Consider the following 27,211-nt stretch of genomic DNA (forward strand, 5'->3'; position numbering starts at 1 on the left):
GCCATGTGGTTGGAGGCTCCTAAGGCGGAAGATGAGGCGTTTTTCCTCCAGTTGTCACGTGGTTTGGATTTGGCGGTGGAGGCGGCCCAGGAACTGCATGTCCTTGGCGGAGTGGGAGTGGGAGTTGAAGTGGTTGGCAACAGGGTGGTAGGGTTGTTAGGTGCATGTGCCCCAAAGATGTTCCCTGAAATGTTCCGCGATTTGACGTCTTGTCTCCCAATGTAGAGTAGACCACATCAAGAGTAACAGACACAGTAGATGAGGTGGGTGGATATGCAGGAAAATTTCTGCTTAATGTGAAAAGATCCTTTGGGGCCTTGTACAGAGGTGAGGGGGGAGGTGTGGGCACAGGTTTTACACTTCTTACAGCAGCAAGGTAAGGTGCTGCTTGTGCAGGTTGGATTGGTGGGGGGATGTGGATTTAATGAGGAGTCATGGAGGGAATGGTTTCAGGGGAATGCAAATAGGGGTGGGAAGGGAAATAGATCTCTGGTGATAGTTTCCAAATCTCCTCTCTGCCCACCTCATCCCAGATCCAACCCTCTGACTTGGCACTGCCCTCTTGACCTGTCCATCTTCCTTCCCACCTATCCACTCCATCCTCCCCACCAGCCTCCCCACCTGCATTCACCTGTCACCTTCCCAGCTATCATACCCCCAGCTCTAACCCACCCTCCTATTTATCTCTCAGACTCCTTCCCACACTCCCCATGCCCCACATGATGAAGGGCTTATGCCCAAAATGTTGACTTTCCTGCACCTCAGATGCTGCCTGACCTGCTGTGCTTTACCAGCGCCACATGTTTTGACTCTAATCTCCAGCATCTGCAGTCCTCACTTTCTCTACTTCCATTATGAGAGACAGAGAGTCAAGGGGAGCATTAAATTGGTCAGGTGCAAAACCCAAATTCAGGTGGCTGTGAACAAGCCAACATAAGATTTAACAGCAGCAGATTTGTGGATATTTGAATAAACAACTCCAAAGAGTGTGGTCAATGATAATATCTTAATGCGACTCCTCAGATGTTAAGAGCAATTTAAATTTCAACAATTGCAGGTTAGTTTTCAGAGATGGCCAGCAACTGATTAACCACTCAAGACTGAATGACCTGTACACTTTTTCCTTTCCTCCCTCCTTGACACTGACCAAAGTAATGATGAAACAGTAACATGATGTTTTCCTGAGGATCAACCTTTCCTGAGTGCTGTGATGTCATCTCACATGTACAATCCTTTATCCAAGACTTTGATCTGTATGATGAAGAGCAGAAACCCCAAGTACAGATCCCTGGGAGGACACCATTTCACAGGTTCTGCTAAGCCAATCAGATTTTCTTATCCCTACTTTGGCTTGTAATTCCCAAACAATTTTCAACCTATGTCACAAGGCTGCCTCCAATGTATTCTGCAGAAACCTTACAAAATCATTTCTGGAAGTCCATATAGATCATGTCCGGAGACTTCTTTATTCACCTGGATCAAATTATACTCAAAAACATTTAACTAGTTTAGTTAGAGAGTATTTAGTAATTTAAAAGACTGCCATTGCTTCATTTTCAACCACAGCATATTTGTTCAAGTCTAAATCTAATGGGTCCACATCCCACTTTGTGACTTCACAATAACTTTATAGAAAACAAAACATATCCTGCGAGGCTCAACTTTCCAGGTTTTGTTTAATATTTTACCTTTGAACTACTTACTATTCCCATTCTATCTATTTTACTTTTTATAGCTCTCCTAATTTGACTGGGATCCAACTTTTCTTCACATTTGAGTCAGCCTTTCTTTAAAGCTTGATACTATCTCTTATCTAATTTATGAACCGTGGTTGCTGAGTTGCATAAATGGAACTTCTGCCTTTTAAGGGAATGCACTGTGCTAAATTACTAATGTACTTATTTGAATACCTCCCACTACCTGTCTGTATGGTTCCCCATCAACAGTTCAGCCCAGTTTGCTGCTATCAATATCAGTTTCATCATTTCAAAAGTTTCCTTGCTTGAATGTAAAACCTTAATGCTACTTTCAAACTTAGAATCAAATTTGATTCTATTATGGTCACTGTTCAGAGGATCCTTGTTAACTCATTTTAGCTTATTACTGGCTGTTAGATCTAGCATGGCATGGTTCTTTTTCAATTCTGAACATTCTATATTAGAAATCTGTCCCAAACACTCAAACAAGTTTGCTATCTTTATTACTTCAGCTTCTCCTGCTGTGTATGACAAGTAACTCAGCCCATTATAAAACGTTGGTGTCACTTTTCTCTATACATCACATCAAGAGATCACTCTTAACAGTTCTGTGCTCTTTTCTTTTAAATTCAGACTAGTGTTTTCACTGTCTTTTCATCCTTGATATCAACTTTACATTGTAGCAATGGTGTCTTCTATTGAAGCTCTACCATCTTTCCTGACAGGCAGAGGACCCTATAAACACACTTCCAGGTGACGCAAAGAGCAGAATGAAAGTGGATGTCACTTTCAAATGACAGGAAGCAGCTGTGTGTCTAAAGATGATGCTGCAGGATGTAAAATGTAATTATACTGCACTCTCCCACTCCTGTTGTGGCTTCCCAAAGTTGCTGCAGCATTCCCATCACTCTCAGGGAAAGTAAGAAGTTGGCTTGTAGTGCAGGCCTCTTCTCCGGGCCCAGCTCAGGCCTATCCTGTCCTCCCTTCACTTGCTGGGGCACTAACCTCCACCTCAGCTCCCTGGGTATCTCATCAGCAGTTCAGGCACATGGGACACAGTGACAGCGTTTTTGTGTTGAATGAAAGATTCTCCACATTAAAGAATTGTGACTATTTTTAGAACATTCAAAAGACTAGTCTATACTAGTCTTTGTTTCTTTTTGGCACAAGAAAGGGAACAGGAGTTGTACTATCAATAATCAAGCTGCAAATGATAGGCTCGTAGACAAAATCCAGGTGTGCTTTTTAAGATGCAGTTCTGAAAGTGGATGCATGAAAGTTAAAGAAGCCACTGAAGGCACATATGCTACATTAACAGCCAAGAGAAACTACAAAACTATTCTTTCCAAAGTGTAGCAAGCAGACAATTATAAATCAATATTCAAGTTATCAGGGAAATGGCCCAAGAGTTTACTTACAGCAATGACGAATGGCCATTCCTCTTCATCTCTCAATCATATGAAATCCATAATTATGGCAAAGTAGGTAGAAAGTGGTCAAAAGTCAACTTTGCACAAGCTTGCTTTTTGTCTAAATCACAACACTGCAAGGACAACATAACCCAGCTTCTGTTTCACAAAATAGACGTGCATTGGTTTTGAGTTAAAGTACAAAGGTTGGCAGTTAAACTTAATCTCTGCAAGTGAGTCACAATTCAATTGCTTTTTTAGACCATAAAAGGAATGTTAAATACAAAGACACAATTTATGCCACACATCTCAATGACTATTATTATTCATTCCAGGCAAATAACTGACATGAGAAAAGATCATCTCATCAAATCTCAGCAATTAATAAAGGACAACAGCATTCAATTTAAATCAACACTTTAGAAGGACCTTGCCCTGTAGAGAAAATGGCCATTTCAGCACTAAATATACATTTTTAAAAACCTAGAAATGAATCAAAATAAAATTAAGCAACAACGTTAGCGAGTTATTTGGATATTACTATCTGTAATTCGATATTTTGAGAAGTAAAATTGGTTATTGGCATATCAAATTAAAGTAATAGAAACTAAAAAAAGACAGGAAACACAGCTTTAGTACTTACATTTTGTCAATTTAACAACTTATAAAAGCTTTAAAAATGTAATAGATAAAACTTTAAAATTGCTTGCAAAAGTTTCACTTGCAATAATGGGCTGTCCATTAAATCTAAAAAAAATTGCTTTTTCTAAAAATTGTTTTAACCTATACAGTAGCATATGTACCCAAGTAGATTCTTTGGCTTTCTTTAACATCGTATTGTTTCCACCAGGATGAAGCAAAATGAACAAACTACAAATTTCTTCCACTTTTTCAGCAATAAATGACTAGCTTGTGTTTGAAGTAATTGCAGTGCTAACATAACTCTTGGTCATGATAAATTCTGTTACTTTTGTTACACCACATAGAAGTATACTTAAGGTTCCCATGCTCTGGTCAGACAAAATTTAGAACATTGTGAGCAATGTTTGGCCTCATACCAGGAAGGATGTGCTGGCCCTGGAGCAGACCCAGAGGAGGTTCATGAGAATGACTCCAGGAATGAAAGGCTTAACAACATATGAGGAACATTTGAGGACTCTGGGTCTATACGCGATCAAGTTTAGAAGGATGGGGGGGAATTTAATTGAAATTTACAGAATATTGAACGGCCTGGACAGAGTGGAAGCTGGGAAGATGTTTCCATTAGCAGGAGAGACTAGGACACAAGGGCACAGCCTTAGAGTAAAGGGAAGACCCTTTAGAATGGAGATGAGGAGAAACGTCTTCAGCCAGAGAAAATGACAAATCAACGGAATTCATTGTCACAGAAGGATGTGGAGGTCAGGTCATTGAGTATATTTAAGACAATGATTTATATGTCCTTGATTGTCAAGGGGATCAAGGGTTATAGAGAGACAGCGGGAGAATGGAGTTGAGAAACCTATCAGACATGATTGAAAAAGTAGAGAAAACATGATAGTTTGAATGGCCTAATTTCTGCTCCTGTGCCTTATGGTGAAACAGTGACAATGCTTTGAAAATACTGCATGCTATATTTCAGAATAGGTGGAGCTTCACTTAACATAGATTAATTCGTTCATATCCATTACTTTATTCAGAATCACTTCTAACCTTTTTCTCCTTTACGTTATTGTAAAGTACTATATTATATTAACCACCATCTTTTTCACCACCATCACCACCACCCTTCAAGTTTCTGTCTTCACCAATTTAAACAAATCTCTGGTTTGACAGTTCTTCCAGAATATGTTAGTTTCAGATTTGGAACATCAGGAGGTTTTTGGCCCATGGATTGCTGACCTTCATCTTGATACTGTTCTGATGTTCCTCATTGGGTTCGTCTGAATAAGAGATGATGGTTGTGCAGTGAGACTAGTTCCTCTGTAGAACTGATGGCAATGAGCCACTTTGAAATGCATGGATCAATAATTTAACAAAGCTGTATAAAAGTCAGTATTTTTCTCAAAAAGGATTTAATTGTCTATACCACATGTTCTGCTTCTCTATTTGATTGTAGACAACTTCAGCAAGCTGGTTACCTGTTGAAATATGGAAGGGTCTGAAAGATTTGTGATCAAACAATGGTAGTTATCAGAAAAGACAATACCATTCATGCAAAATCCTGCTAGTTGTGTCAGTGATGGACATACTTAATTTTTAAAAATTCGATCCACAGCAAAATCAGGTCAGTTCTCATCGTCTGCTGAGGGTAATAGTGAAGATCAGTGACTCTGTTCAAAAATATAACTAACGCAAGTTTCACTGTCAGCCAGAAGGTCCTCAAGATCCTCATTACACTGATCCCCCCCCCCCCCCCCCCCAAGCCCTAGCTCTACACTTGGGCATTACCAAGTGAATCCAGTATAATTTGCCATTTTCAGCTTCCCTGCACATATGCAGGGTTCTCATAGGTAAACCTCACACAGCAGAGGTGCAATCTCTATCCATGGAAGCATTCTTGAAATCTTTTTCCCATCTAATAGGGAGACCAATGGTTACGGTCCATCTCTATGAGAACTTTCAAGGCAAGGATACAATCGGAAAACCTCTTGTTACGTAGCAATATCAGAATGCCTTCTTCTTAACAACTGCACAGCATGTCTGTGGGCGGACAATGCCCTGGATATAAAACACCAGATTCTCCCTCTCATCTGGTTGCTCCTGAAGAGCACTGCTCCGTACCATGCCAGTGGTTGATATATCCACAGCCATAATAGCTGGAGGGGACAGTTTGCAGTGGGCTAGGCTATCCAACCTAAAACATGAATTCTGCTTTCTTTCCACAGATGCTGCTAGACCTGCTGTATTTTCCCAGCAATTTTTGTTCCTAATTTCCAGCATCCATAATTATTTGCAGTTTGAATTTTTTGGAGACATCACATGCCTCATTGAGAGGAGGCCCTGCAGTTTGTAGACATTTTCAGAAAGTAATGAATCTTCTGGACATGTTTTCCATTAGATTCCTATATATCAATGTCATTATTGTCACATGTAATCCCTTCTGAACCTTGCAATACACTGGACATCACATACATTGGAAGATTCCTGGGTTTGACGCAATTTCAAATGGCATGTGATGAAACAATATCTACCAGATGGAGTCATAGAAACAGTAAGTAGTTTTGATTGGTCACCTAACACCACCCAACAGAACCACCTCTGACATCAGGGTTGGTAGAAATTCTACTTTTAGGCATCTGATTAACACCTGATGTGGGTACTGATTTTTTTTGACCCATTAGGATTAGGTCAACAGTAACAATGTCTGAGCACCATTCAAATTGTTCTGGTGATCCAGAAAATAATGCCCATTTAAATCACTTCAAGTTGATGCAATAAGGGATGTGGAATTATCTTGGGTAAGGAAGGATGCAGAGTTATTTTGTCCTGAATTTGATATGGTTATCTGTATCAACTTTGCTTAATCCTGTGAACAATTCACGATAACACAAAGAACTTTTTTTATTTTTGTACTAATGTAATTCTGCAATCTTTTTGAGAATATTGAAGCAAAACATGCTTTCTTGCTCAAGCCTGAGATTTGCTGATTTTGGGTTATATTTGCATTCCCTACTAGCTGACAGTTTATTTGTAATGTTGCTTGCAGCATCTCTTTAACCTTGGGAGATGTTCCACTTGCATCCTGTAGGTCCAGGTCTGTCTGCTATAATATGTGATTCAGCAGCCATGATGTATGGTCAGATAAGGCCCCTGCATTCAGCTTCAGTAAAAAAAAAAGGTGGTTATTGACATAAATAAATTTAGAAAAACTGTGACAAATCTCCCACTTCACCCACAAAAGCCTCAGGTATCTCTCCCTGTGGATGTTCCTCTTCAAATGCGGATTCTTTCTTTGAATGAAGATGGGTGATTTGAATAGATGACTGTGTTTATAACTACTAGTACCTCCACTGTTATGGAACCACTTCTTACTTCTATATATCCTTTGGAAGTGACCTGTTTGATAGTAGATATAATGCAGTTTTGTCATAGATGGACACTGATTTTGCCTGTGAAGCTTGTTTCTTCCCCGACAGCACTGACAATAACTTAGTATGTAATATTTGCAGGGTAAATAAGCAAAGTCTTTTCCCTGGGATCAGGGAGTCCAAAACTAGAGGGCATAGGTTTAGGGTGGGAGGGGAAAGATATAAGAGAGACCTACAGGGCAACTTTTTCACACAGACCGTGGTACATGTATAGAATGAGTTGCCAGAGGAAGTGGCTGAGGCTGGTACAATTGCAACAGTTAAGAGGCATTTGGATGGGTATATGAATAGGAAGGGTTTGGAGGGATATGGGCCCGGTGCTGGCAGGTGGGACTAGAGTGGGTTGGGATATCTGGTCGGCTTGGACAGGTTGGACCGAAGGGTCTGTTTCCATGCTGTACATCTCTATGACCTTCTTTGTTGTGTTGGCTGGTCATCTGTCTGTTCAAATTGTTTATACCTTACGAAAGTTCTGTCATTCTTTTCTGGTAATCAGTTCTTCTCATCTCAGGATTTGTCTGCAATTTTTCCTCATCTCAGTTTCCATAACGATTTAGAAACTTTTCTCCAAAAGTTAAATCTTCCTTGGACAATAAAAAAAACTATTAAAAAATAAATCACTTAAAAATTCTGTCAACCAATTTCTCAATTATGAATTCTGATTCAAAGCTCCATAGTTTAACACTCAAGTTTAAAGTAATCTGTAGAAATCATTAACAAAATGATTGGATTCACCTGGAAATTGAATTTTTCTGTTAAAACTTTCCCTTCAAGATTAGATTTGCTTTAAGTAATTGTCAAAACCTTAATAACAGTATATTTTACAGTTTTATTTGTTGATTTAGAGCATCGCCAGTTATGGACGTCCTGAATGTAGCAGTGCCTTAACTTGTTCCACTTCTGGTTTTGGTATTCAATACACAAGCAATTCTATGTTTTACGCACTGTTTTCTCCAGGAGTTCCAACACGTGTTCTCTAAGCATCACCACTGTTCTTAAGTATTATGTCTTTTCCCATTCTTCCTTACTATGTTGATTAAGTTTATTACTCTGCAAGTATTTAAACATGTACAGTTTCAATATTGTTTTAAATTTGATGTTCTCTAAGCTTGCCTCCTGGAATACTGTTTAATCGTAAATTGCTGTAAAGATTTTACTGTCTTTGCAGTTTTTTCTTTATCTACTAGCGTTTGTTAATTCTGTAGTTGAACTGTAGTAAAATCTTTTCATAAACCTTTCAATTCCATTTACTAGCTGCGCTGTAGTTGTGATTGACCACTGGTTGGAAATCTTTTTTCTTAAGACACTTGTATTTTTAAAAAGTTGTTTAGAGGTTTAAAATTTTGCACTGTACCAACATGATTCAAATAAAGCTTTCAACATTCCAAGCTTGTAAATTCTGATAAGTACTTTTTCTACAACATTAGTGTAACCTTCCTGGCTTTAAGAATTAAAATGGAGGATTCTGGTCATTTTTGATGTGTATTAGGATGTTTCTTGCCTTTTTGAGCTATGGGGTGTTTGTGCTCTTTTCCTTCTTGTAGGATCAATTCACACTTTCTCCCCAACTGTACCCCACCCAACAAATTGGCATGTTTGCACTCCTTCCACATCAAGACTTTGTAATAAAATTTATCTTGGATCTGAAACAACCTACTGGTCTTAAACTTCTTCTGCAATATACTTACAATGTTTAAACTAGCTGCTGGTATTCTTCACTTCAATATAAAGTTATGGCCCCATTTCAAATTTTGCACGTGACGCCATTTACGAAAGCAGCAATAGTCAGTTTACCGATAAGTACTCCCATTTTCAGTTTTCAAACTTCCAACCTGGGCTTTGCATTATTTGGGTAAATTTTCTAACATCTCCCATGAAGCGTCTAACTCACTGTTGGAGCTCCAAAATCCGAATACATCTCAGCTGATTCCTGACTCAGGATTATTCCCTTATTGTCCAAGTGGGACTAAACAGTGAACCACTTTGGCTTTTTCTGTGCTTTTTCTCCCCCATAGGTCTGACTGTCTTTTTGCCTCAGAGTGCAGCTGCTAGTTGTTCCTGCTTTCATGAGCCTTTGCTGACTGATGTCTGTTTAAATACTTCAAGCTGACGGATTAGCTGTTCCTTTCTTAAAGGTGTATACTTTGAAATTAGAATTACTCTATTTTTCAGAATATTCTGTCTCATTTCCTTCAGATTCTTCACAGTTCTTTTCACTGCGGAATCAATGTTGTGCACTTTGCACAACATCCATCACTGCTGTCACCATGTTATAAATGAGCTCTTCCTTTGCTGTCACCAACCCTTCTGTAGCAGTAGTCTACATGGTGGTTAGTAAGTTGCAATGAAGCATGAATCACTAAAATCCGAACAAACAGGCTCTTATCTTTAGTCAGAAGATATTGTTTATTACATCTTATTAAGTCTACTCCGATTACATTGTGCAGATGGACAAGATGAGGAGCAGAAGACATTGTCATTGTCAAACATAATACTCCCTCCAGCTACAACTGCCCAGATTGCACAATGCTTCAGCCAGGCTTTGTATTATAGATGACAGTCATAGAGTCATGCAGCACTGAAACAGACACTTTGGTCCAGTTTGTCCCCCAGCCGGGTTTCTTAAACTGAAATAGTCCCATTCACCAGTGTTTGGCCAATACCCCTCTACTTTCTTATTCATGTACCTGTCAAATGTGTTTTAAATATTGTAATTGTACTCTCCTCTACCACTTCCTCTGGCAGTTCAATCCACATATGAATCATCCTCTGTGAGAGGATCTTCAGGTCCCTTTTAAACATTTCCCTTCTCACCTTAAACCTATGCCCTCCAGTTTTGGACTCCCCTACCTGGGGAAAGGCCTTGGCTAATCACCTTACCTCTGCCCCTCATGATTTTATTTACCTCTGTAAGGTCACCTCTCGGTCTCCTACACTCCAGGGAAAATAGCCCAAGCCTATCCAACCCCTCCTTAGAACTCAAACCCTCCAGTCTCGGTAACATTGTTGTAAATTTGATCTGTGCCCTTTACCTTTTAATAATATCCTTCCTATAGCAGGGCGGAACTTCAGTCCATCTCATATCAACCCCTTCACATCCATATGTTCAACATGTATAACGTTATAATGATAACCCTGGAAGAATCATAAAACTTTGAAAAGGATGAAATACCACAAACAAAAAGGCTTTGGAACAATGAGTTTGCAATCCCACCTGATGCGACAACTGATGGTTGCAGTACATTATGACTGTTAATTACTAGCTCATCATGTTTGACTGAGGAGAATTTTAGAAGTTTTTTTGGGTCAGGCACTACTAAAACAATTAATGCTTAAGGCAGTATTCAAGTTACTTGAATCACTGCATAAGTGTAAAAAAATTGTAGTGCTTTTTGCACAGACAGCAAAGGGAGCGGTGTTTGTTATATTGATTCTTTCTTTTAAACCAGGAATTATATACCAGGAAGAGAGTTGACAAATCTGAACAGGAACACTTTATTGATGATTATCATACTTCCACAGCTGGTTAGAGACCAGTCCCAAATTCCCCACAAGCAGATCATACTATACAAAGTGCATCAGGGTGGCAGAACAGAGTGCACAATACACAGTGCGACAGCTGCAGTGAAGGTGCAGATGTTTGGAACTCTGGTTGATCCATTCTTAATTTTCAATCAGAGAGATAATACTTTTGCCTCACAAAAAAAGTTAAGGGATTTGGCTCAAAGGCAGGTATATGGAGGCGACAAGTCAGTCATAATCTCACAATGGCAAAACAGGCATGAGGGGCTGAATGGTCTACTTCTGTTCCCATGTCCCTGTGTTCTAAGCTCTCCACATATTCCTATGACTATTTGTTGGAGGACGACAGAAATCATTTTGAAGCCATTTGCCAGCAGAGTGAATTTCTGTTTTTCTTTTTATTCTGCAAAACTCCAACAGCAATAGCCATGATCTCACTGAACGGTGAAACAGATTGGAGCAGCTGAATGGCATACTCCTGTTCCTATGGCAAACTACAGAGTATGCCTGGCAGTGGAGAATTATTTAAGAGTGTCATTGTCAAACATAATACTAAGTATATGGAGAAGCAGATGCACCAACTTCTGATATATGTACATAAAAAACTTAAATAAAACTTTCTACTTGCAACATTTTCACAGAATTACTTTCTATTATAATTTAGACTTGATTCATTGGGAAAGGGGTCCTTCAACAAAAGTTCAAGGACCAAACTACCATCCTAGAACAATGCTGATGAGTAAAATTCCTGAAGAAATGTTCCTTGATAAAAATTGAAAGGAGTTTTAACCGTGTTGATAGGTTCCTTAGCTTCTGTCAGGAAACCACAACCCAATGTGTGACTTCAAGTTACGCATTGAGCCTTGCCTGTTAGATTCAAGTGCACAACTTATTACCATGGGTGGACAAAAATTCACACCAACAGAAATGTAAACTTTACTTTGTTAAAATTTTAACCTTTTCTGTCTGCATCACTCTCAAAAGTAAATAAACCATGTGACTTTTGGAGAGATTTTGAGATAAACCTGTTCTATTTGTTAAGCCAGCTAGAAGTAGCTACTGAAAAACTGCATTATTTTGGGGTTTTATGCTTCCCAGTTAATATACTGCTTATTTTATACCTCCATCTGCTTAGAATTGAGATGATTTTATACTCTATAACATTCAAACAACTGGATTTAAAAGTGTATTTTCTTCAAAATGTCAAAATTGAATGAAAAGTAATTACATTTGGACTTTTTTCCCTAAATCCACAGCATATTACAAACTAGAAATGCATCAAAATATTGTCTTAAACCTGTAATATTTAAATTATATTGCTTTCCATTCACGGTTTTTATTTATAAACATTTTCACCTAGTGCCCATTTTGAGGTTGAGACAGTGACACCTTCAGATATTAACAGGTAACTGCAATTGATTTCTTTGGAATTTTTTTTCTGACAAAATTGCTATCATTAATTCCTGAAAGGAATCAGCACTGCATCTCCTGCCTTTTTTGATCTTGCATGTACATTACAATCCCCACTCTCCTGTTCAAACAAAATCACAGTAAAGATGTCCAAGAAAGAGGTTCTGCTGAGGGAATATGAGCAGCTATGAAGAACCACAAAAGGTAATCATCTCCAAGTAACTACCTGAGCCACAACCAAAGTGTCTAGAGCAAATAAGTTCACAGAATAGAACAGAAGGCTTGCAGATTAAAGAACCAAGAACAGTCCAGCACAGGAATAGGCCCTTCAGCCCACCAAGACTGCACTGACACATGGTCCTTTCTAAACTAAAAACCTTTTCCCGACATGTGGTCCATATTCATCTATTCCCTGCCTATTCATATCGGTCAAGATTTCTCTTAAACATTGCTACTGCATCCCCCTCACAATCTCCTGTGACAGTGCATTTCATGTGTTTATCACCCTCGGTAAAAAAACTTACCCTCCTTTAACTTAAAGCTATGTCCCCTCATATTTGGCATTGTGAAAAAGACTCCAACTATCCATTCTATCCATGCCTTTTTCAATTTTGTAAACTTTATCAGATTGACCTTCAATGTTCAAGTGAAAACCCAAAGATGTGCAAGTCAGGTGAATTGGCCATGCTAAATTGCCCATGGTGTTAGGTGCATTAGTCAGTCAGAGGGGAATAGGTCTGGGTGGGTTACTCTTCGGAGGGTCAGTGTGGACTTGTTGGGCTGAAGGGCCTGGTTCCACACTGTAGGGAATCTAATCTAATCTAGTCTAATCTAATCTAATCTAAATGAAGTGCGTCCAATCTCTCCTCCAAACCAAACATCATCCTGGTAAACAGTTTCTGTGCCCTCTCCAAAGCCTTCATATCCTTCCGGAAGTGTGGCGACCAGAACTTTCCAAATGTGGAATAACTAAAATTATTAAAGCTAAAGAACTCCAAAAGATTGGTCAAGCTTTTCTTTTAATGAAAAAAGGTTGCCTCTACCAGATTACGTTGAATTTTTCAACATGTCTTGCTATAATAATTCTTTAATAGCTTCTAACATCTTCCCTATGGCAGCCTGTAGTTTCCTGTCTCCATTTTTGAATAAAGTTATATTCATCATCTTCCAATTTAAATAGGACCATTCCTCAATCAAGGGAGATTAGGAAATTAAACCAATCATCAACTATCTCACTCACCACTTGTTTCAATACCTTAAGATGAAGCCCTTCCATAAGGACCTGGGCACTCATCCACCTGCAGCAATTTACTCAGTTCCACTTTTCTGGTGTTTGCGATTTTCATGAGTTACACCTTCCTTATCATTTCCAGATTTATTGCTGCTCCTGCATTGTTATGCATCTTCTACAGCAAATATTGTCAACTCATCTGCCATTCCCTTCAGGTGCATCATTAATTCTCAATTCTTACTTTCTATGGGACAAAGGCTCACTTTGTTAATTCTTCTTTAAAATATTTTAGTAAACTTTCATATTTCAGATTCACTCTCTCCCTACTCTAAATTTTTCCTTTGTTTGAATTTTAAGGACCAAAATACTATCATATTATGGTCACTGCTAGTTAGGGGCACCTTCACTATGAGATCATTCATTAACCCTATCTAATTGCACAAGGCCAGATCTAATGGAGCCTACTCTCTGGTTAACCCCAGGACATAAGAGACTTTCCCAAATATGTTCTATTAATTCATCTAGGCTACATTTAGCTATCTGAGCTTTCCAGTCAACATGTAGATTAAAATCTACCACGATTTTCGCCATTCCTTTCTGACAAGCTCACTTTCTTTTTCCTTGGTAATTCATCACCCTTCTATGAGATTACTGTTAGGGCACTGCACAAATTCTCAAAGGCTCCTTAGACAGCAACTCCAAACTCTCAGTCACTACCACTGAGAAGGACAAGGGCAGCAGAACACCACCTCCTACAAATTCCCTTCCACGTCACTCACCATCCTTACTTGGAAAACAAAGCACCATTACTGAAGCGTCACAGAGTTAAAATCCTGGAGTTCAATCCTAATGCCATGGTGAGTCTACCTGCAGCGTATGGACTTCAGCAGTTCAAGGCGGCAGCTCACCACACCTTGTCAAGAGACAACTAGGAACATGCAATAAATGCTGGCCCATATCCCATGACATTCTCCTCTAAGCTGCACAGTTTACTGCCAAGAAGTTGCTAAAAACTTATCCATGGACAGCATTCCCAATGATGACACAATACTTGAGATATTAGTAATCTTCGAGGAGAAAGTGAGGATTGCAGATGCTGGAGATCAGAGCTGAAAATGTGTTGCTGGAAAAGCGCAGCAGGTCAGGCAGCATCCAAGGAACAGGAGAATCGATGTTTCGGGCATAAGCCCTTCTTCAGGAATGAGGAAAGTGTGTCCATGTGGTGTAAAATTCCAAGCAGTGGAATGTGGTGAAACGGTTAAAAATTATGTCCCAATACATGTGTGAATCTAACCGGAATGGAGGTGTTGCTTAGTCCCGTGTGAATCTTCTTATCTGTATGTAACCAGAATGGAATGTGTTTTTTAGCCTTGCTCTGCTGTTCACATGAATGTTTATATCTGGAAAAGAGTATATCAGCTGGAAAAGTCTCCAGTTCGGTGAGTCTGCTCCGGGGTTACGTTTAACCGCCGAGCGTGGGTTGTTGGCAACCGCTCTACGAGAACTGACGGCTCCCAGTTCCGGTAACATGTAGAGTGAGTATAAGCCAGACCCGGGAGTCTGCTCCGGGGTTACGTTTAACCGCCGAGCGTGGGTTGTTGGCAACCGCTCTACGAGAACTGACGGCTCCCAGTTCCGGTAACATGTAGAGTGAGTATAAGCCAGACCCGTTGTAAGATGAGACCTGGTTTTGGCGACGCTGCGGGGAATAAAATGCTCATATTCTAGCAGACTCGCCTCTTGGTCGTTTGTTCTGTGTCAGACTACTCTCCTACGAACCTGACCTTGAGAATTTTTTAAAACAGTCCAGCAGGTTAGGATAAAAGGGAGGAGGGACTTGGGGGAGGGGTGTTGGAAATGCGATAGGTGGAAGGAGGTCAAGGTGAGGATGATAGGCCGGAGTGGGGTGGGGGCGGAGAGGTCAGGAAGATGATTGCAGGTTAGGAAGGCGGTGCTGAGTTCGAGGGATTTGACTGAGACAAGGTGGGGGGAGGGGAAATGAGGAAACTGGAGAAATCGGAGTTCATCCCTTGTGGTTGGAGGGTTCCTAGGCGGAAGATGAGGCGCTCTTCCTCCAACAGTCGTGTTGCTATGGTCTGGCGATGGAGGAGTCCAAGGACCTGCATGTCCTTGGTGGAGTGGGAGGGGGAGTTGAAGTATTGAGCCATGGGGTGGTTGGATTGGTTGGTCCGGGTGTCGCAAAGGTGTTCTCTAAAACATTCCGCAAGTAGGCGGCCTGTCTCCTCAATATAGAGGCGGCCACATCGGGTGCAGCGGATGCAATAGATGATGTGTGTGGAGGTGCAGGTGAATTTGTGGCGGATATGGAAGATTTAGAAAGATTGATTTATTTCAAGTTTTACAGAAAAATCTTTCTTTAAGAGTAGTTTCTTTAAGAGAGGACTTTGACAGGTTACTGTGACCTTGAGTGTTTTCTTTACAAGACCTCCTAGAAATTATAATGTGGTATTGGAGTGGGGTGGACAAAGTTAAAAATCACACAACACCAGATTGTAGTCCAGCAGGTTTATTTGGAGCGCTGCTCCTTTGTCAGGCAGCTGTGGGACAGGATCATAGGATACAGGATTTATAGTAAAAGATCAAAATGTCATACAACTGATGCAATATATTGAACAAACCTAGATTGCTGTTAAGTCCTTCATCTTTTAGAATGAGTTGCAGGTTTTGATTCATTAATAGGCAAGTCCCATAACTTCATCTAAGTCACATTCCCAAGATAGCCTAAGGTTTTATTTAAAAAAGTGACACCTCGGCTCAGACAATGCATTAAAAGATGTGAGGCTAGAGTCTGTCAGTAATCCAACCTGGAGTCAGACAGGTTCAATTTCCAAAGTAGGAATTGATAAAACGTCACATGGATTGACTGCCTCCAGAATGTGTACTTTTTGAACAAAATAGAATGTATCTACAAATACAACTCTGCACATGCAAATTCACCCCATAGATTATATGTGTGTGCATGAGAGAGGGAGGAGAGGGAGGAGAGGGAGGAGAGGGAGGAGAGGGAGGAGAGGGAGGAGAGGGAGGAGAGGGAGGAGAGGGAGGAGAGGGAGGAGAGGGAGGAGAGGGAGGAGAGGGAGGAGAGGGAGGAGAGGGAGGAGAGGGAGGAGAGGGAGGAGAGGGAGGAGAGGGAGGAGAGGGAGGAGAGGGAGGAGAGGGAGGAGAGGGAGGAGAGGGAGGAGAGGGAGGAGAGGGAGGAGAGGGAGGAGAGGGAGGAGAGGGAGAAAGCGAGTGTGCGCACGTGTGAGTGTGTGTGCGTGATTGAGTATATGCCTGTGAGTGAGTGAGTATGGGGTGTGTACAGGTCTGAGAGAGAGCATGTGTATGAGACAGACTCTGTGTGAGTGAGTGAGCGAGTGAGTGAGTGAGCGAGCACACGAGAATAGTGTAGGGGGGTCACCTGTAGAGTGAAGTGAGCCCAAGGTCCTGCATGCATGCGCACATCCCGTCACAGGCATATACACCATCACCATCATGTATATACTCTATCAAGCATGCATGCACTTGCGCGTGCGCGCACACACACACACAAATATAAATCTAAGGGGTAAATTCGCATGTGCAGAATTGTAATTGCAGATACAGTCCACTTTTTTTTAAAAAAGGCACACAATCTGTTCGCAATCCATGTGCCATTTTAAAAATTCCTACTTTGAAAATAGTACCAGTCTGACTCAAAGTTGGATTACTATAGACGCTAGCCTCACACCTTTAATGCATTGTCTGAGCTGAGATGTCACTTTTCTTTTATAAAACCTTAAGCTATCTTGGGAATGTGAGTTGAAAGAAGTTCTGGGCTTTACATATTAACGAATCAAAACCTGCAACCCATTCTAATAGATGAAAGACTTGATAGCAATCTAGGTTTGTTCAAGATATATCACATCAGTTGTATGACACTAAGATCTTTTACTATAAATTCCGTGTCCTATGATCCTGCCCCATTACCTGATGAAGGAGCAGTGCTCCGAAAGCTTGTACTTCCAAATAAAGCTATTGGACTGTAAGCTGATGTTGTGTGGTTTTTAAACTTTGGAAATTATAAGACTGTGATAACTGCTTGCTTTGTTATAGACCCCATTGGAACTGTTAGAACAGTAAGTGGATGGAGAATGCTTCTGTATCTGGTCTTCAATTGAGAGACAAGATGATTGTCAGAAGGGATCTCTTGCTGTTCTTTTCATCTGTCGAAAGGTGCTATTGTCTCTGCTTCACTGGTGTGTTCCAGGCACCTACTACCCTCTGTGTAAACATCTTACCTTGTGCATCTCCTTCTGACTTTCCACTCATGCCTCTCATAATTTTATTTACTTTTATCAAGTCACCCCTCAGCCTGCGACACTAGCGAAAACAATCCAAGTGTGTCAAATGTATTACACTCCATTCCAAGCAAATTCCTGATAAGCCTCTTTTGAACCTACTCCAAGGCCTCCATATCCTTCCTGTACGTGGTGAACAGAACAGCACATAATATTCCAAGTGTGATCTAACAAACATTTTATGCGGCTCCAACATGACTTATCAATTTTTATACTCAATCCCCCAACCCGTGATGACAAGCATGCCATACATATTCTTTACCACCTTACACACTTGTGATGCCACTTTCAAGGAGCTATGGACTTGCACCCTAAGATCCCTCTGGATATCAATGCTCCTCGGGTTCCTATCATTTACGACATTTTCTTCTTATATTTGACCTCTCAAAATGCATCATCTCACACTCATCTGGATAAAACTCCATCTGCCATTTCTCTACCCAACTTTCTAACGGACTTATATCCTGAAGTATCATTTGATAACCTTCCTCACTATCCACAACACCAAGGTGTGTCATCTGCAAAATTAGTAATCATCACTTACATTTTCATCCAAGTCGTTTATATATATATTACAAACAACAGGTCCCAGCACTGATCCTTGTGGAACATCACTGATCACAGATTGCCAGTGAGAAAAACACCTCTCCACAACTCTGTCTCCAATAACTTGGGTGGCACAGTGGCTAGCATTGATGCCTCACAGCACCAGGGACCCAAGTTCGATTCCAGCCTCGGGTGACTGTCTGTGTGGAGTTTGCACATTCTCCCAGTGTCTGCGTGGGTTTGCTCCGGTTTCCTCCCACAGTCCAAGGATGTGACCTTGAGTGTTTTCTTTACAAGACCTCCTGAATTGGACATGCTAAATTCCCCATAGTGTTAGGTGCATTTGTCAGAGCGAAATGGGTCCGAGTGGATTACTCCTTGGAGGGTCGATGTGGATTTGTTGGGCTGAAGGGCCTGTTTCCACACTGTAGGGGAATCTAATCTGATCTTAAACCATGACAATTTTGTATCCAATTTACCAACCTACCATGAATCACATGTGATTTATTTTTCTATGACCAGCCTACCATGAAGGACCTTGTCAAATGCTTTACTAAAGCCCACGTAGACAACATTCACTACCCGACCCTCAATCATCATGGTCACCTCTTCAATAAATTCAATCAAATTTGAGAGACAATACCTCCCCCGCACTACTACATAAGTCCATTCTTCTCCAATTCTAAGCATCTTAAATAACTTCCCTACCACTAATGTAAGACTGTAATTTCCTGGATTATTCCTTTTGCCTTTCTTAAATAAAGGCACAATATTTGTTATTTTCCAGTGTTCTGGGACCTTGTCTGTGGCTAAAGAACGTAAGATCTCCTTGAAAGCCCCAATCTGTTCACTCTCCTCCCTCAATATCCTGTGATAGATCACCTCAGGCCCTGGGCACTTATCTACCTTAAATGTTTACAACATCACCTCCTTCTTAATATCAACATCCCCCTTCCTAATCTTACCATCCTCCATCAGAACAGGTATTTTGCAGTAATTACTTTCACCTCCTGACTCCTCAAATTTTTTTGACAACCTAAGAGGCAAAAGATACGATGGTGATGCAAAAGCTTCATCCTATCTGATTGGAGACTGCTTCAACAGCATTTAAGAAATTCAACACTAAGAATAAAACTGCCCACTTGATTGATGGTCACCTCACTGATTTAAATAAGCAGGGACTGTCCAAGTATCTGCCACTAATAAGAATACAGAAACATATGGGACGTCATATGATCATGGATAAATCACCATGTTGCAGTTAAGATATATACTTTCTACTAAATTAATAATGTGTTACAAATGGAGAAGGGAAGACAGAAAGAGCATCTGCTGACTAAGAATGAAGTTGTAGCTGGCTCAATGTCTCATTTTGCATGTTGCCCACCTATATTTGCATCCCATGCTAAGATACATAAAATGATCAACTGGATAGCAACTTGGAGGCTGCTCACACTAACACCTATCACAGTCCAACAAAAGGCAATGCTTCTAGAAGAGGAGAAAGAATATGGTGTGTGGGCAGTTGTGAAGAGAACTTTGGGACAGATTTAATGCTCGTTTTTCCAAGTTTGGTAAAGCAGCTCTTTCCTTGTCTCCCTTACGAATAATGGGATCATCTTTTAAAATAAAACAGTACAGTCTATGCAGCACTGCACCACAGTTATCCAAACATTCAGACAAATGTTCCTGTAAAACATCACACTTTGAAAAAGGAGTATTTGCAGTCAAATTGAAATTCAGAGCTGCAATGATGAATTAGTTTTTGGCTGAATCACTAACACTCTCTGGTCTACAATAACTGCAACATATCATCTAGGGATGACAAACACTCAATTCACATTACTCAGCACATACCAAATAGCTACTTTGCTGTTTTTATAAATGCAGTACCCAGTTAGCAAGTCCGAGTTGTCAGCCAAAATCAAGTTTATTGTGACTGGGGCTTAGGAAAGTTTACAAAAAGCAGTTTCATCTTTTCTCCCTATGAGACTGTTAATGCAAATGGACTTCAAAACATTTAGAACAGTAGTCAAGTAGATGAGCATCCAAAGTTGTGGAGAAAATCAGTGGACCTGGCAGCATCTGTGAAGAGGGAAAGAGTGTTAAACCTGAGTTCTGAAGAATTCATATCAGACTGAACATGCTAATTGTTTCTCCTTCTTCAGATGTACTGAGTTTCTACATCATTTTCTGTTTTTATTTCAGATTTGCAGCACTATTTTGCTGTTATTGTAGTAATAGAAACGCATGCAGCAGAAATATTACTATCCGGAGAAATTGTTTATTGCTATGATACGAGGCTTATTCCTACAAAAGGTAAGAAGTGTTCAGGTTCTGTGCCGTCCTGCTCACCTCGCCAGCTGCATTCTTTGTTGTTTTTTTTGTATCGTTTCTTCATTCTTCAAAGTCCATCTTTTTTGCAGCTGCAGTGGCAGAAGGCGTTTGCGAAGGCATGCTGTGGCGGAAGCATGGTAGATCTGGATGTTCAATCCTTGGGGCCGTGGGTTTATCAAAGCTTTTATCACTGGGTCCGGTTTGTTCCTCCTGGTGGCAGTGCAGTGATGGTAGCACAGTGGTTCTGGTCCATCCATTCTGGGGGCAGTGTCGTCATGGTGGCACGGTGGGTCGGGTTAGCTCCTCCTGGTGGCGGTGCAGTGGTGGCATGGTGGGTTTGGTTAGTTCCTCCTGGTGGCAGTGCAGTGGTGATAGCACGTTGGGTCCGGTTAGATCCCCCTGGTGGCAGTGCAGTGGTGATAGCACGATGGGTCCGGTTAGTTCCCCCTGGTGGCAGTGCAATGATGGTGGCACAGTGGGTCCAGTTCATTCCTCCTGCTGTCGTATGCGGTGGTGGTGATATGGTGGGCCTGGTTCATTCATCATGGCTGTGGCAATGACTGAAGTAGTGACAGCTTGAGTGATAGCATCAGCATTGGTGACTCGGTTGGTCTGGTCTGACCCTCCCTGTTATGACAGCAATGCAGTGGCTTTGCTGTCAGCTTTGGCAGTGGAAACACAGTGGGTCCGGTCCGGTCCGGAAATCCTTACTTAGGTAGCAGTGTCTTGTAGCCACTTTAGAAAGCCAGGAGCCGTGGAGGGAACAAGAGATGATATTTGTCCTGATTTTGTCTCAATTATTTCTTTTTATAACTTCTGTAATTAAATGGCACCAAATTGTGTTGGCTTATATACATCTCACTGTATTTTCATTAATACAAGTGACAATAAATTGCTTTTCTATTATTCAGAATTAATAGACCTGGATATGAAATAAAAGAGTACTTAAAATTCTCCAAGTTTCATTTCAAGCCAGTTGATTGCATTATAAAATGAAGCAGGAAAACACCAAAACTCACCAAAGTATTCTAAAATGCACTTGCATTTATATGTTATACCAAGCCTGTAATGGTCACCCACTGGTGAACACAGTATTGCTAAAAATACTTATGAGTCTTCTCATGCACAGTCATCAATGCAAAATACTAATTCTGCATCTCCTCTAGATCCTGGGGTAGTACGGTGGCTCAGTGGTTAGCACTGCTGCCTCACAGTGTCAGGGACCCAGGCGACTGTCCGTGTGGAGTTTGTACATTCTCCCTGTGTCTGTGTGGATTGCCTCTGGGTGCTCCGGTTTCCTCCCACAATCCAAAGGTATGCAGATTAGGTGAATTGACCATGTTAAATTGCCCATAGTGTTCAGGAATGCATAGGTTAGGTGCATTAGTCAGGGGTTATGGGAATGGGTCTAGGTGGGTTACTGTTCGGAGGGTTGGTGTGCACTTGCTGGGTTGAAGGGCCTGTTTCCACACTGTCGGGATTCTATGATACTGCCTGATCTGCAGAGTGATTCCAGGATTTTCTATTTCAGATTTCCAGTATCTAGCTTATGCTTCATCACTACAATACTGATGATTTAATCAAATTATATGAACGATTAATTCATGTACTGTTAACTAATAAAATGCTACAAATTTTGGAAATTCTAAGTCGCTCATTCTGCATTTGGAAGGAGGTGGGATATGCAAATGTCATGTTAAAAATGTTTCTGAAGATTCATAATTCAAATTGTGTATTTGCAAAAGTATTACTTTCAGATTTCCCACACTCAGTTATCCTACAGTAGGTTAATTGGTAGAACGTACTTTATCCCAAACACCCAATCCAAGAAGAGCTCATTGACATAGTTGTTTATGATCAGCTTTTAAAAAGATTCATACAGAAAACAGCAAATGCTTGTGAATTAATAATTGCAGTAATAAAATGGCACACAAGTCACTGCAATTCAAAAGGTACTGTGATCTTGTCACTCAGTGCAACTGCTCATCCCATAATTCTGTAGAAACCAGAGGGAAATGCAGCTGCATCCTCCAATCCCTCCTCTCCTGCTGACACTGATCCTTAGTTAATTTACTTTCTCACTGAAATCCTGTGATTTTTTTTTCTGACTGAAGTCTGGGACCTAAATGTGACTATATTAAATGCAACTGATTTCCGAGGGCCTTTTCAACTAAGCAACTCCACATTATTGGTTCAAATGTCAACTTTGTTCCTCAAAGTATTTAATTCATTTTCCTCACCACTGTCAAGCTTCACTTACATGTGGCTTTAAACTCATCAACTATACATCTTCATTTAACATTGTTTACCCCACCCCCTTTAATACAGACCTCTGATGCCTCCCTCTGGTGTCTCACTATACTTTGATTTTTTTTAAAGTTACATTTTATTTGACAATTCCAACAAATAACTCAATACCAGCAGAAGGTCCAAAACAGTTTACATAAACTAGATGGGTAAGGCTACAGGACAGTAAAAACCCTGCAGCCTCCCTCAGCTATATTTCCTTCCTTCTGCAAACCAGATCTCAGGGAAGTTAATCATTATCCCTTAGCCAGTTTCCTAATGCCCAGCGGTCAGGTAGTCTCACCCATCCTGAGATGCCAGCTTTCTTTTGAAGGAACAGACTTCTGTTAACCTGACCTTTCTACCATGGATTGGCAAAGTATAGAGGAGCATCCCACATATAACATGACAGTCTGTGTGGCTGAACACTGTAGTGATTTTGTAGCAACTGGGACATTTGACATTCATGAAACAAGAGTTGGGACTTTGCACCAAACATTTTTTCTCATGTTTCCTCATCTCTTCTTCAGGAGGCAGATGGAGCAGATCTTTTGCCAGAGGCATCTTAATCATGGAAGAGCTGGCATAGATCTTTCCTTTTCACTTTCCTATTGTACCCTCAACCTAACTTTATAGAGCTACCTCAACTTGGTTCAACCAATTCCCATTCTATAACCCTCCTTGACTTTAAGATGTCACTCTATCTCAACTGAGTACACCAATTGAGTAATATTAGAAATTAGCATTTTGGAAGTTTCCCTTTTGTAATAGGACTGGAAATATTTCATAATTGTATAAATGGTGAGGGTACACATTTTCAACAGTAAAATATTTAACTTGCTTGCTACCTTTATACAGTATTAAGACTTGACACACAGTATTGGTGTTCACAGTGTCATTTAAAATAGGTTAAAACATTAAGACGTAACATATTACTGGCAATCAAATCATTACTTGTTTTTATCAGAGTCCAAACTCAGATACAAGGTAACAGGGCTTTCATTGCTGTTTTGCCTCACGGTACATGTTAATGCATTTATATTTGCAAATGTTAAGCCAGAAGTAAATTGATGAAACACAATGCTAGCTGGAGATTATGTATCCGTAACTAACCATTCAACTTCTACAATTAAGTCCTCCACATGATTTGGGAATTAAATTACATAAAACTATTCCTTTGAGTGTCTCTTTGGACCATATCAGTGTGCTCTCTGTGGTGGGAGACTCCTTTCAGAAATAAACCATGACAGCTGCAGGTAAATTCTCACCAATCTAAAGTTTGAAGGGTCCAACGCTTGGTATCCTTGATACAAAAATCCAGGCACGAGAAACACTATGTAAGGTAAAACAACAATTGTCTCAACAGAGGATTTTTATGTTAGAAAAGACCAGGTTATCAGGGTAAACGGAGTCTAATTTCTAAGGATATTATTTTAATATACTACCTTGGGAATAATTAGGTGGAATATAACTATGAATTAGAAGATAATGGATCTTGTTGCACAAAAATAAAAATATTGATATTTCTCAGCTAAAAAATGTCCTTTCTTAAAACCAGAAAAGCAATGATAGAAAACACACCCATATCTAAGCACCACCTCTTCCCTACTCCAAATTTAAGAAATAACCAGAAGATAACTTAAGTTATCACCTAATAACTTAATGTAGTCAAACAATGTATTGAGTTTTATAAATCTGTCTGCAGTTACATCAAGTATTTCCTTAAAGAGAGTTTGGGCTTGCCTGGGCTTCTGCTCCGATATAAATTGATCTTTATCACAGCTTTGCAGTGCAATTAAACTCAATTCAAGGCATAATAGCATCATGTTTAACGGTCTTTCTCAGACTACAGAAAACAAACCATGAAATGTTTTTCAACTGAACCTCGATGTTATAAATAGAACATGCTGTGGCTAGTCTCTTTGATACAAGAAATACCCGGGGCCGAGCAGAGCTCATTTTGGAGCAATGCATCACATGGCCAGCCGTGTGATATCTTCTGTAAAAAGGGACTGAGTTTCAAATAAATTGTTAAATGTAATTAAATGTCAATTAAATATTCAGTGGATAAATTTTACATATTTGTGAAGTATATGAAGTCCAGTGACTTCCAGGAGGCCAGTGTTGCTTTCTTTAGCATACACAATAAAAGGACCTCTTATTGTTAATAAATATTTTTATTAAAAGCTTTTTCAAAGCTTTTACAAAACAACTATATATATTTAAAAAAACAAAAATACAAAAAGATAGAGGTAATGTAACAATATCATATCACAATACTATTAATGCTAAATTACCTACTATTCTATCAGAACAAACATATCTACTTAAACTAAACTACAATCAAATTAAATAAAAATTAAATTAAGCTGAATTCAAATTAGTTTAAATCATATTACTTTATTCTATTTCACTCACCACACTTCCACTGAAGCTCCCACCCCTGGGGGCACCAGTCATTATACCCATATTTTTCTTTTCCTCCAGTTTCCCCCTTCCAGGGCCCCACGGGCACCCAAACTGATTCCCACGGCTATATCACAGCCCTAATTAATATTGCCAATTAATCTGCATCAAGACAATTTAGAAAGGGCTGCCACGTCTTATCAAACTGCTCCGTTTGTGGTGCACCATATTTGTGAGGTAGCCTTCAGGGAGATGCTCCATCACCAGCCTATGCCACCACATAAGACTTGTTGGTTTTTTCAATGTCCAATTCTTTAAAATGTTGTTCCTCGCACAGTGGGTAGAAATGTTACACAGTCTCTTCCCATGTTCCCCCAGAAAGGGCAAATTTGACAACCCCAGAAGAAATACTGGGTCCACTTTGACTTCAATTCCCAGGATTTCCTTCAGCTCCCTTACAATGGCACACCAGTATCACTGGATCTTGTACCATGACCAGTAGCAGTGTCTATAAGAATGCCTATATTAATTTTACATTTGGGACACCCTGGAGACTCTCCTCTCTTGAACTTAACTAGCCTCTCGGGCGCCATATGAGCCCTGTGTAAGATCTTCAATTGCATGGCTTGCACTTTGTTACATATTGAGATTTTCTTTACATTTTCCCATATATCTTCCCATGTTTCCAATGAAATATCCTCTCCTAGTTCCTGATTCCACATTCTACAGAGTCTCTCCACATTTCCTAAGGCACGTCCTTTCTGTAAATGATACAGGGTACTAACTGAAAGAGTGCCCGTGCACTGGAGCACTCTTTTCTCCCTGTCTGACTTGTAAAACTGAGCCAGGAGCATGGTCTTCCTCTGTATATAATCTATTATCTGAAAGTACCAGAAAAGGTCCCTATTAGACAATCCATAGTTCTGACTTAGTTGGCTCAATGACATTAAGAGCACCTCCTTGAATAAATCCACCAGACAAATGATTCCCTTATTCTCCCATAGCTTAAAGCCAGAGTACATTGCCCCAGGTTCAAATCCTTGGGCTCCCACCAATGGGGTAAACGGCAAGGTCTTAAGCCAATTGCCCTCGTCTTGCCTCATTATCCTCCAGGCTTTCACTGTATTTAAAATGATTTGGAGATGCTGGTGTTGGACTGGGGTGTACAAAGTTAAAAATCACATAACACCAGGTTATAGTCCAACAGGTTTAATCGGAAGCACACTAGCTTTCGGAGCGATGCTCCTTCATCAGGTGATTGTGGAGGGCTCGATCGTAACACAGAATTTATAGCAAAAATTTGCAGTGTGATGTAACTGAAATTATACATTGAAGAATTGATTGTTAAGCCTTTCATCTGTTAGAATACAGTGATAGTTTCACTTCTTTCGTGTGTAAATCACAAAATCCTTTTTTTTTTAAAAGTTGCATTCTCGGGTTAGCTGTTAACAATGGTGATAGATAGACAATATGTTGAAGGTGTTAGCCCCCTGTGTTCTCTGTCTATGACCTGATGTTTAGATTGATTCCAATCTAAAAAGTGAAATAACAGAGTTTTACATAAATTCATGCAGTTTTTGAGCTCAGAGTTTGACATGAATCTATGTGGTTTTTGGGCAAAGTGCAATGTAACTCTGAAAGTACCAAAAAAATTCACCACACACAATATATATGTGTGCATGTGGTTCTTTGTCTGTCTGTGTGTGTGTCTGTCTGGGGTGGGGGTTGTGAGTGTGAGAAAGTGTGTGTGTGTGTATAGTGAGTGCAGAGTGTCTTAAGTCTGTGAGGGGGTGCATGTGTGGGAGTGTGTGTGTGTCTATAAGGGTGTGTGTGGGTGTCTGTGTGCGTATCTGTGTGTATCTGTGTCCGTGAGCATGTGTGCATGTGTGTGTGCGCGCGTAGGAATAGCTGTGTGTGTGTGTGTAGTGCAATGGTGATCACCTGTAATGTGACATGA

At 40.3% G+C, this 27,211-nt stretch overlaps 1 protein-coding gene and 1 pseudogene across 3 annotated transcripts in view; both read right to left on the reverse strand.

The window, feature by feature from the left end:
• Positions 1 to 27,211, reverse strand: part of LOC122558995 (FYVE, RhoGEF and PH domain-containing protein 3-like) — a 218,663-nt gene that overhangs the window by 178,540 nt on the left and 12,912 nt on the right. Inside the window, exon 1 of one of the 3 annotated variants that reach the window (XM_043708043.2) lies at positions 3,116 to 3,149. The exons of the other annotated variants lie outside the window; for them this stretch is intronic. Coding sequence (XP_043563978.2) covers positions 3,116 to 3,134 — 19 coding nt within the window. The 5' untranslated portion in view covers positions 3,135 to 3,149. Of the gene's footprint in view, positions 1 to 3,115; positions 3,150 to 27,211 lie in introns of those variants that run through there. 3 annotated transcript variants of the gene reach the window in all.
• LOC122559228 (small ribosomal subunit protein eS27 pseudogene) lies at positions 23,149 to 23,418 on the reverse strand (annotated as a pseudogene).

Source organism: Chiloscyllium plagiosum, unplaced genomic scaffold (assembly GCF_037043375.1).
Source record: "Chiloscyllium plagiosum isolate Xiang-an unplaced genomic scaffold, Cpla_swu_hap1 HiC_scaffold_14, whole genome shotgun sequence".
NCBI lineage: Eukaryota > Metazoa > Chordata > Chondrichthyes > Orectolobiformes > Hemiscylliidae > Chiloscyllium > Chiloscyllium plagiosum.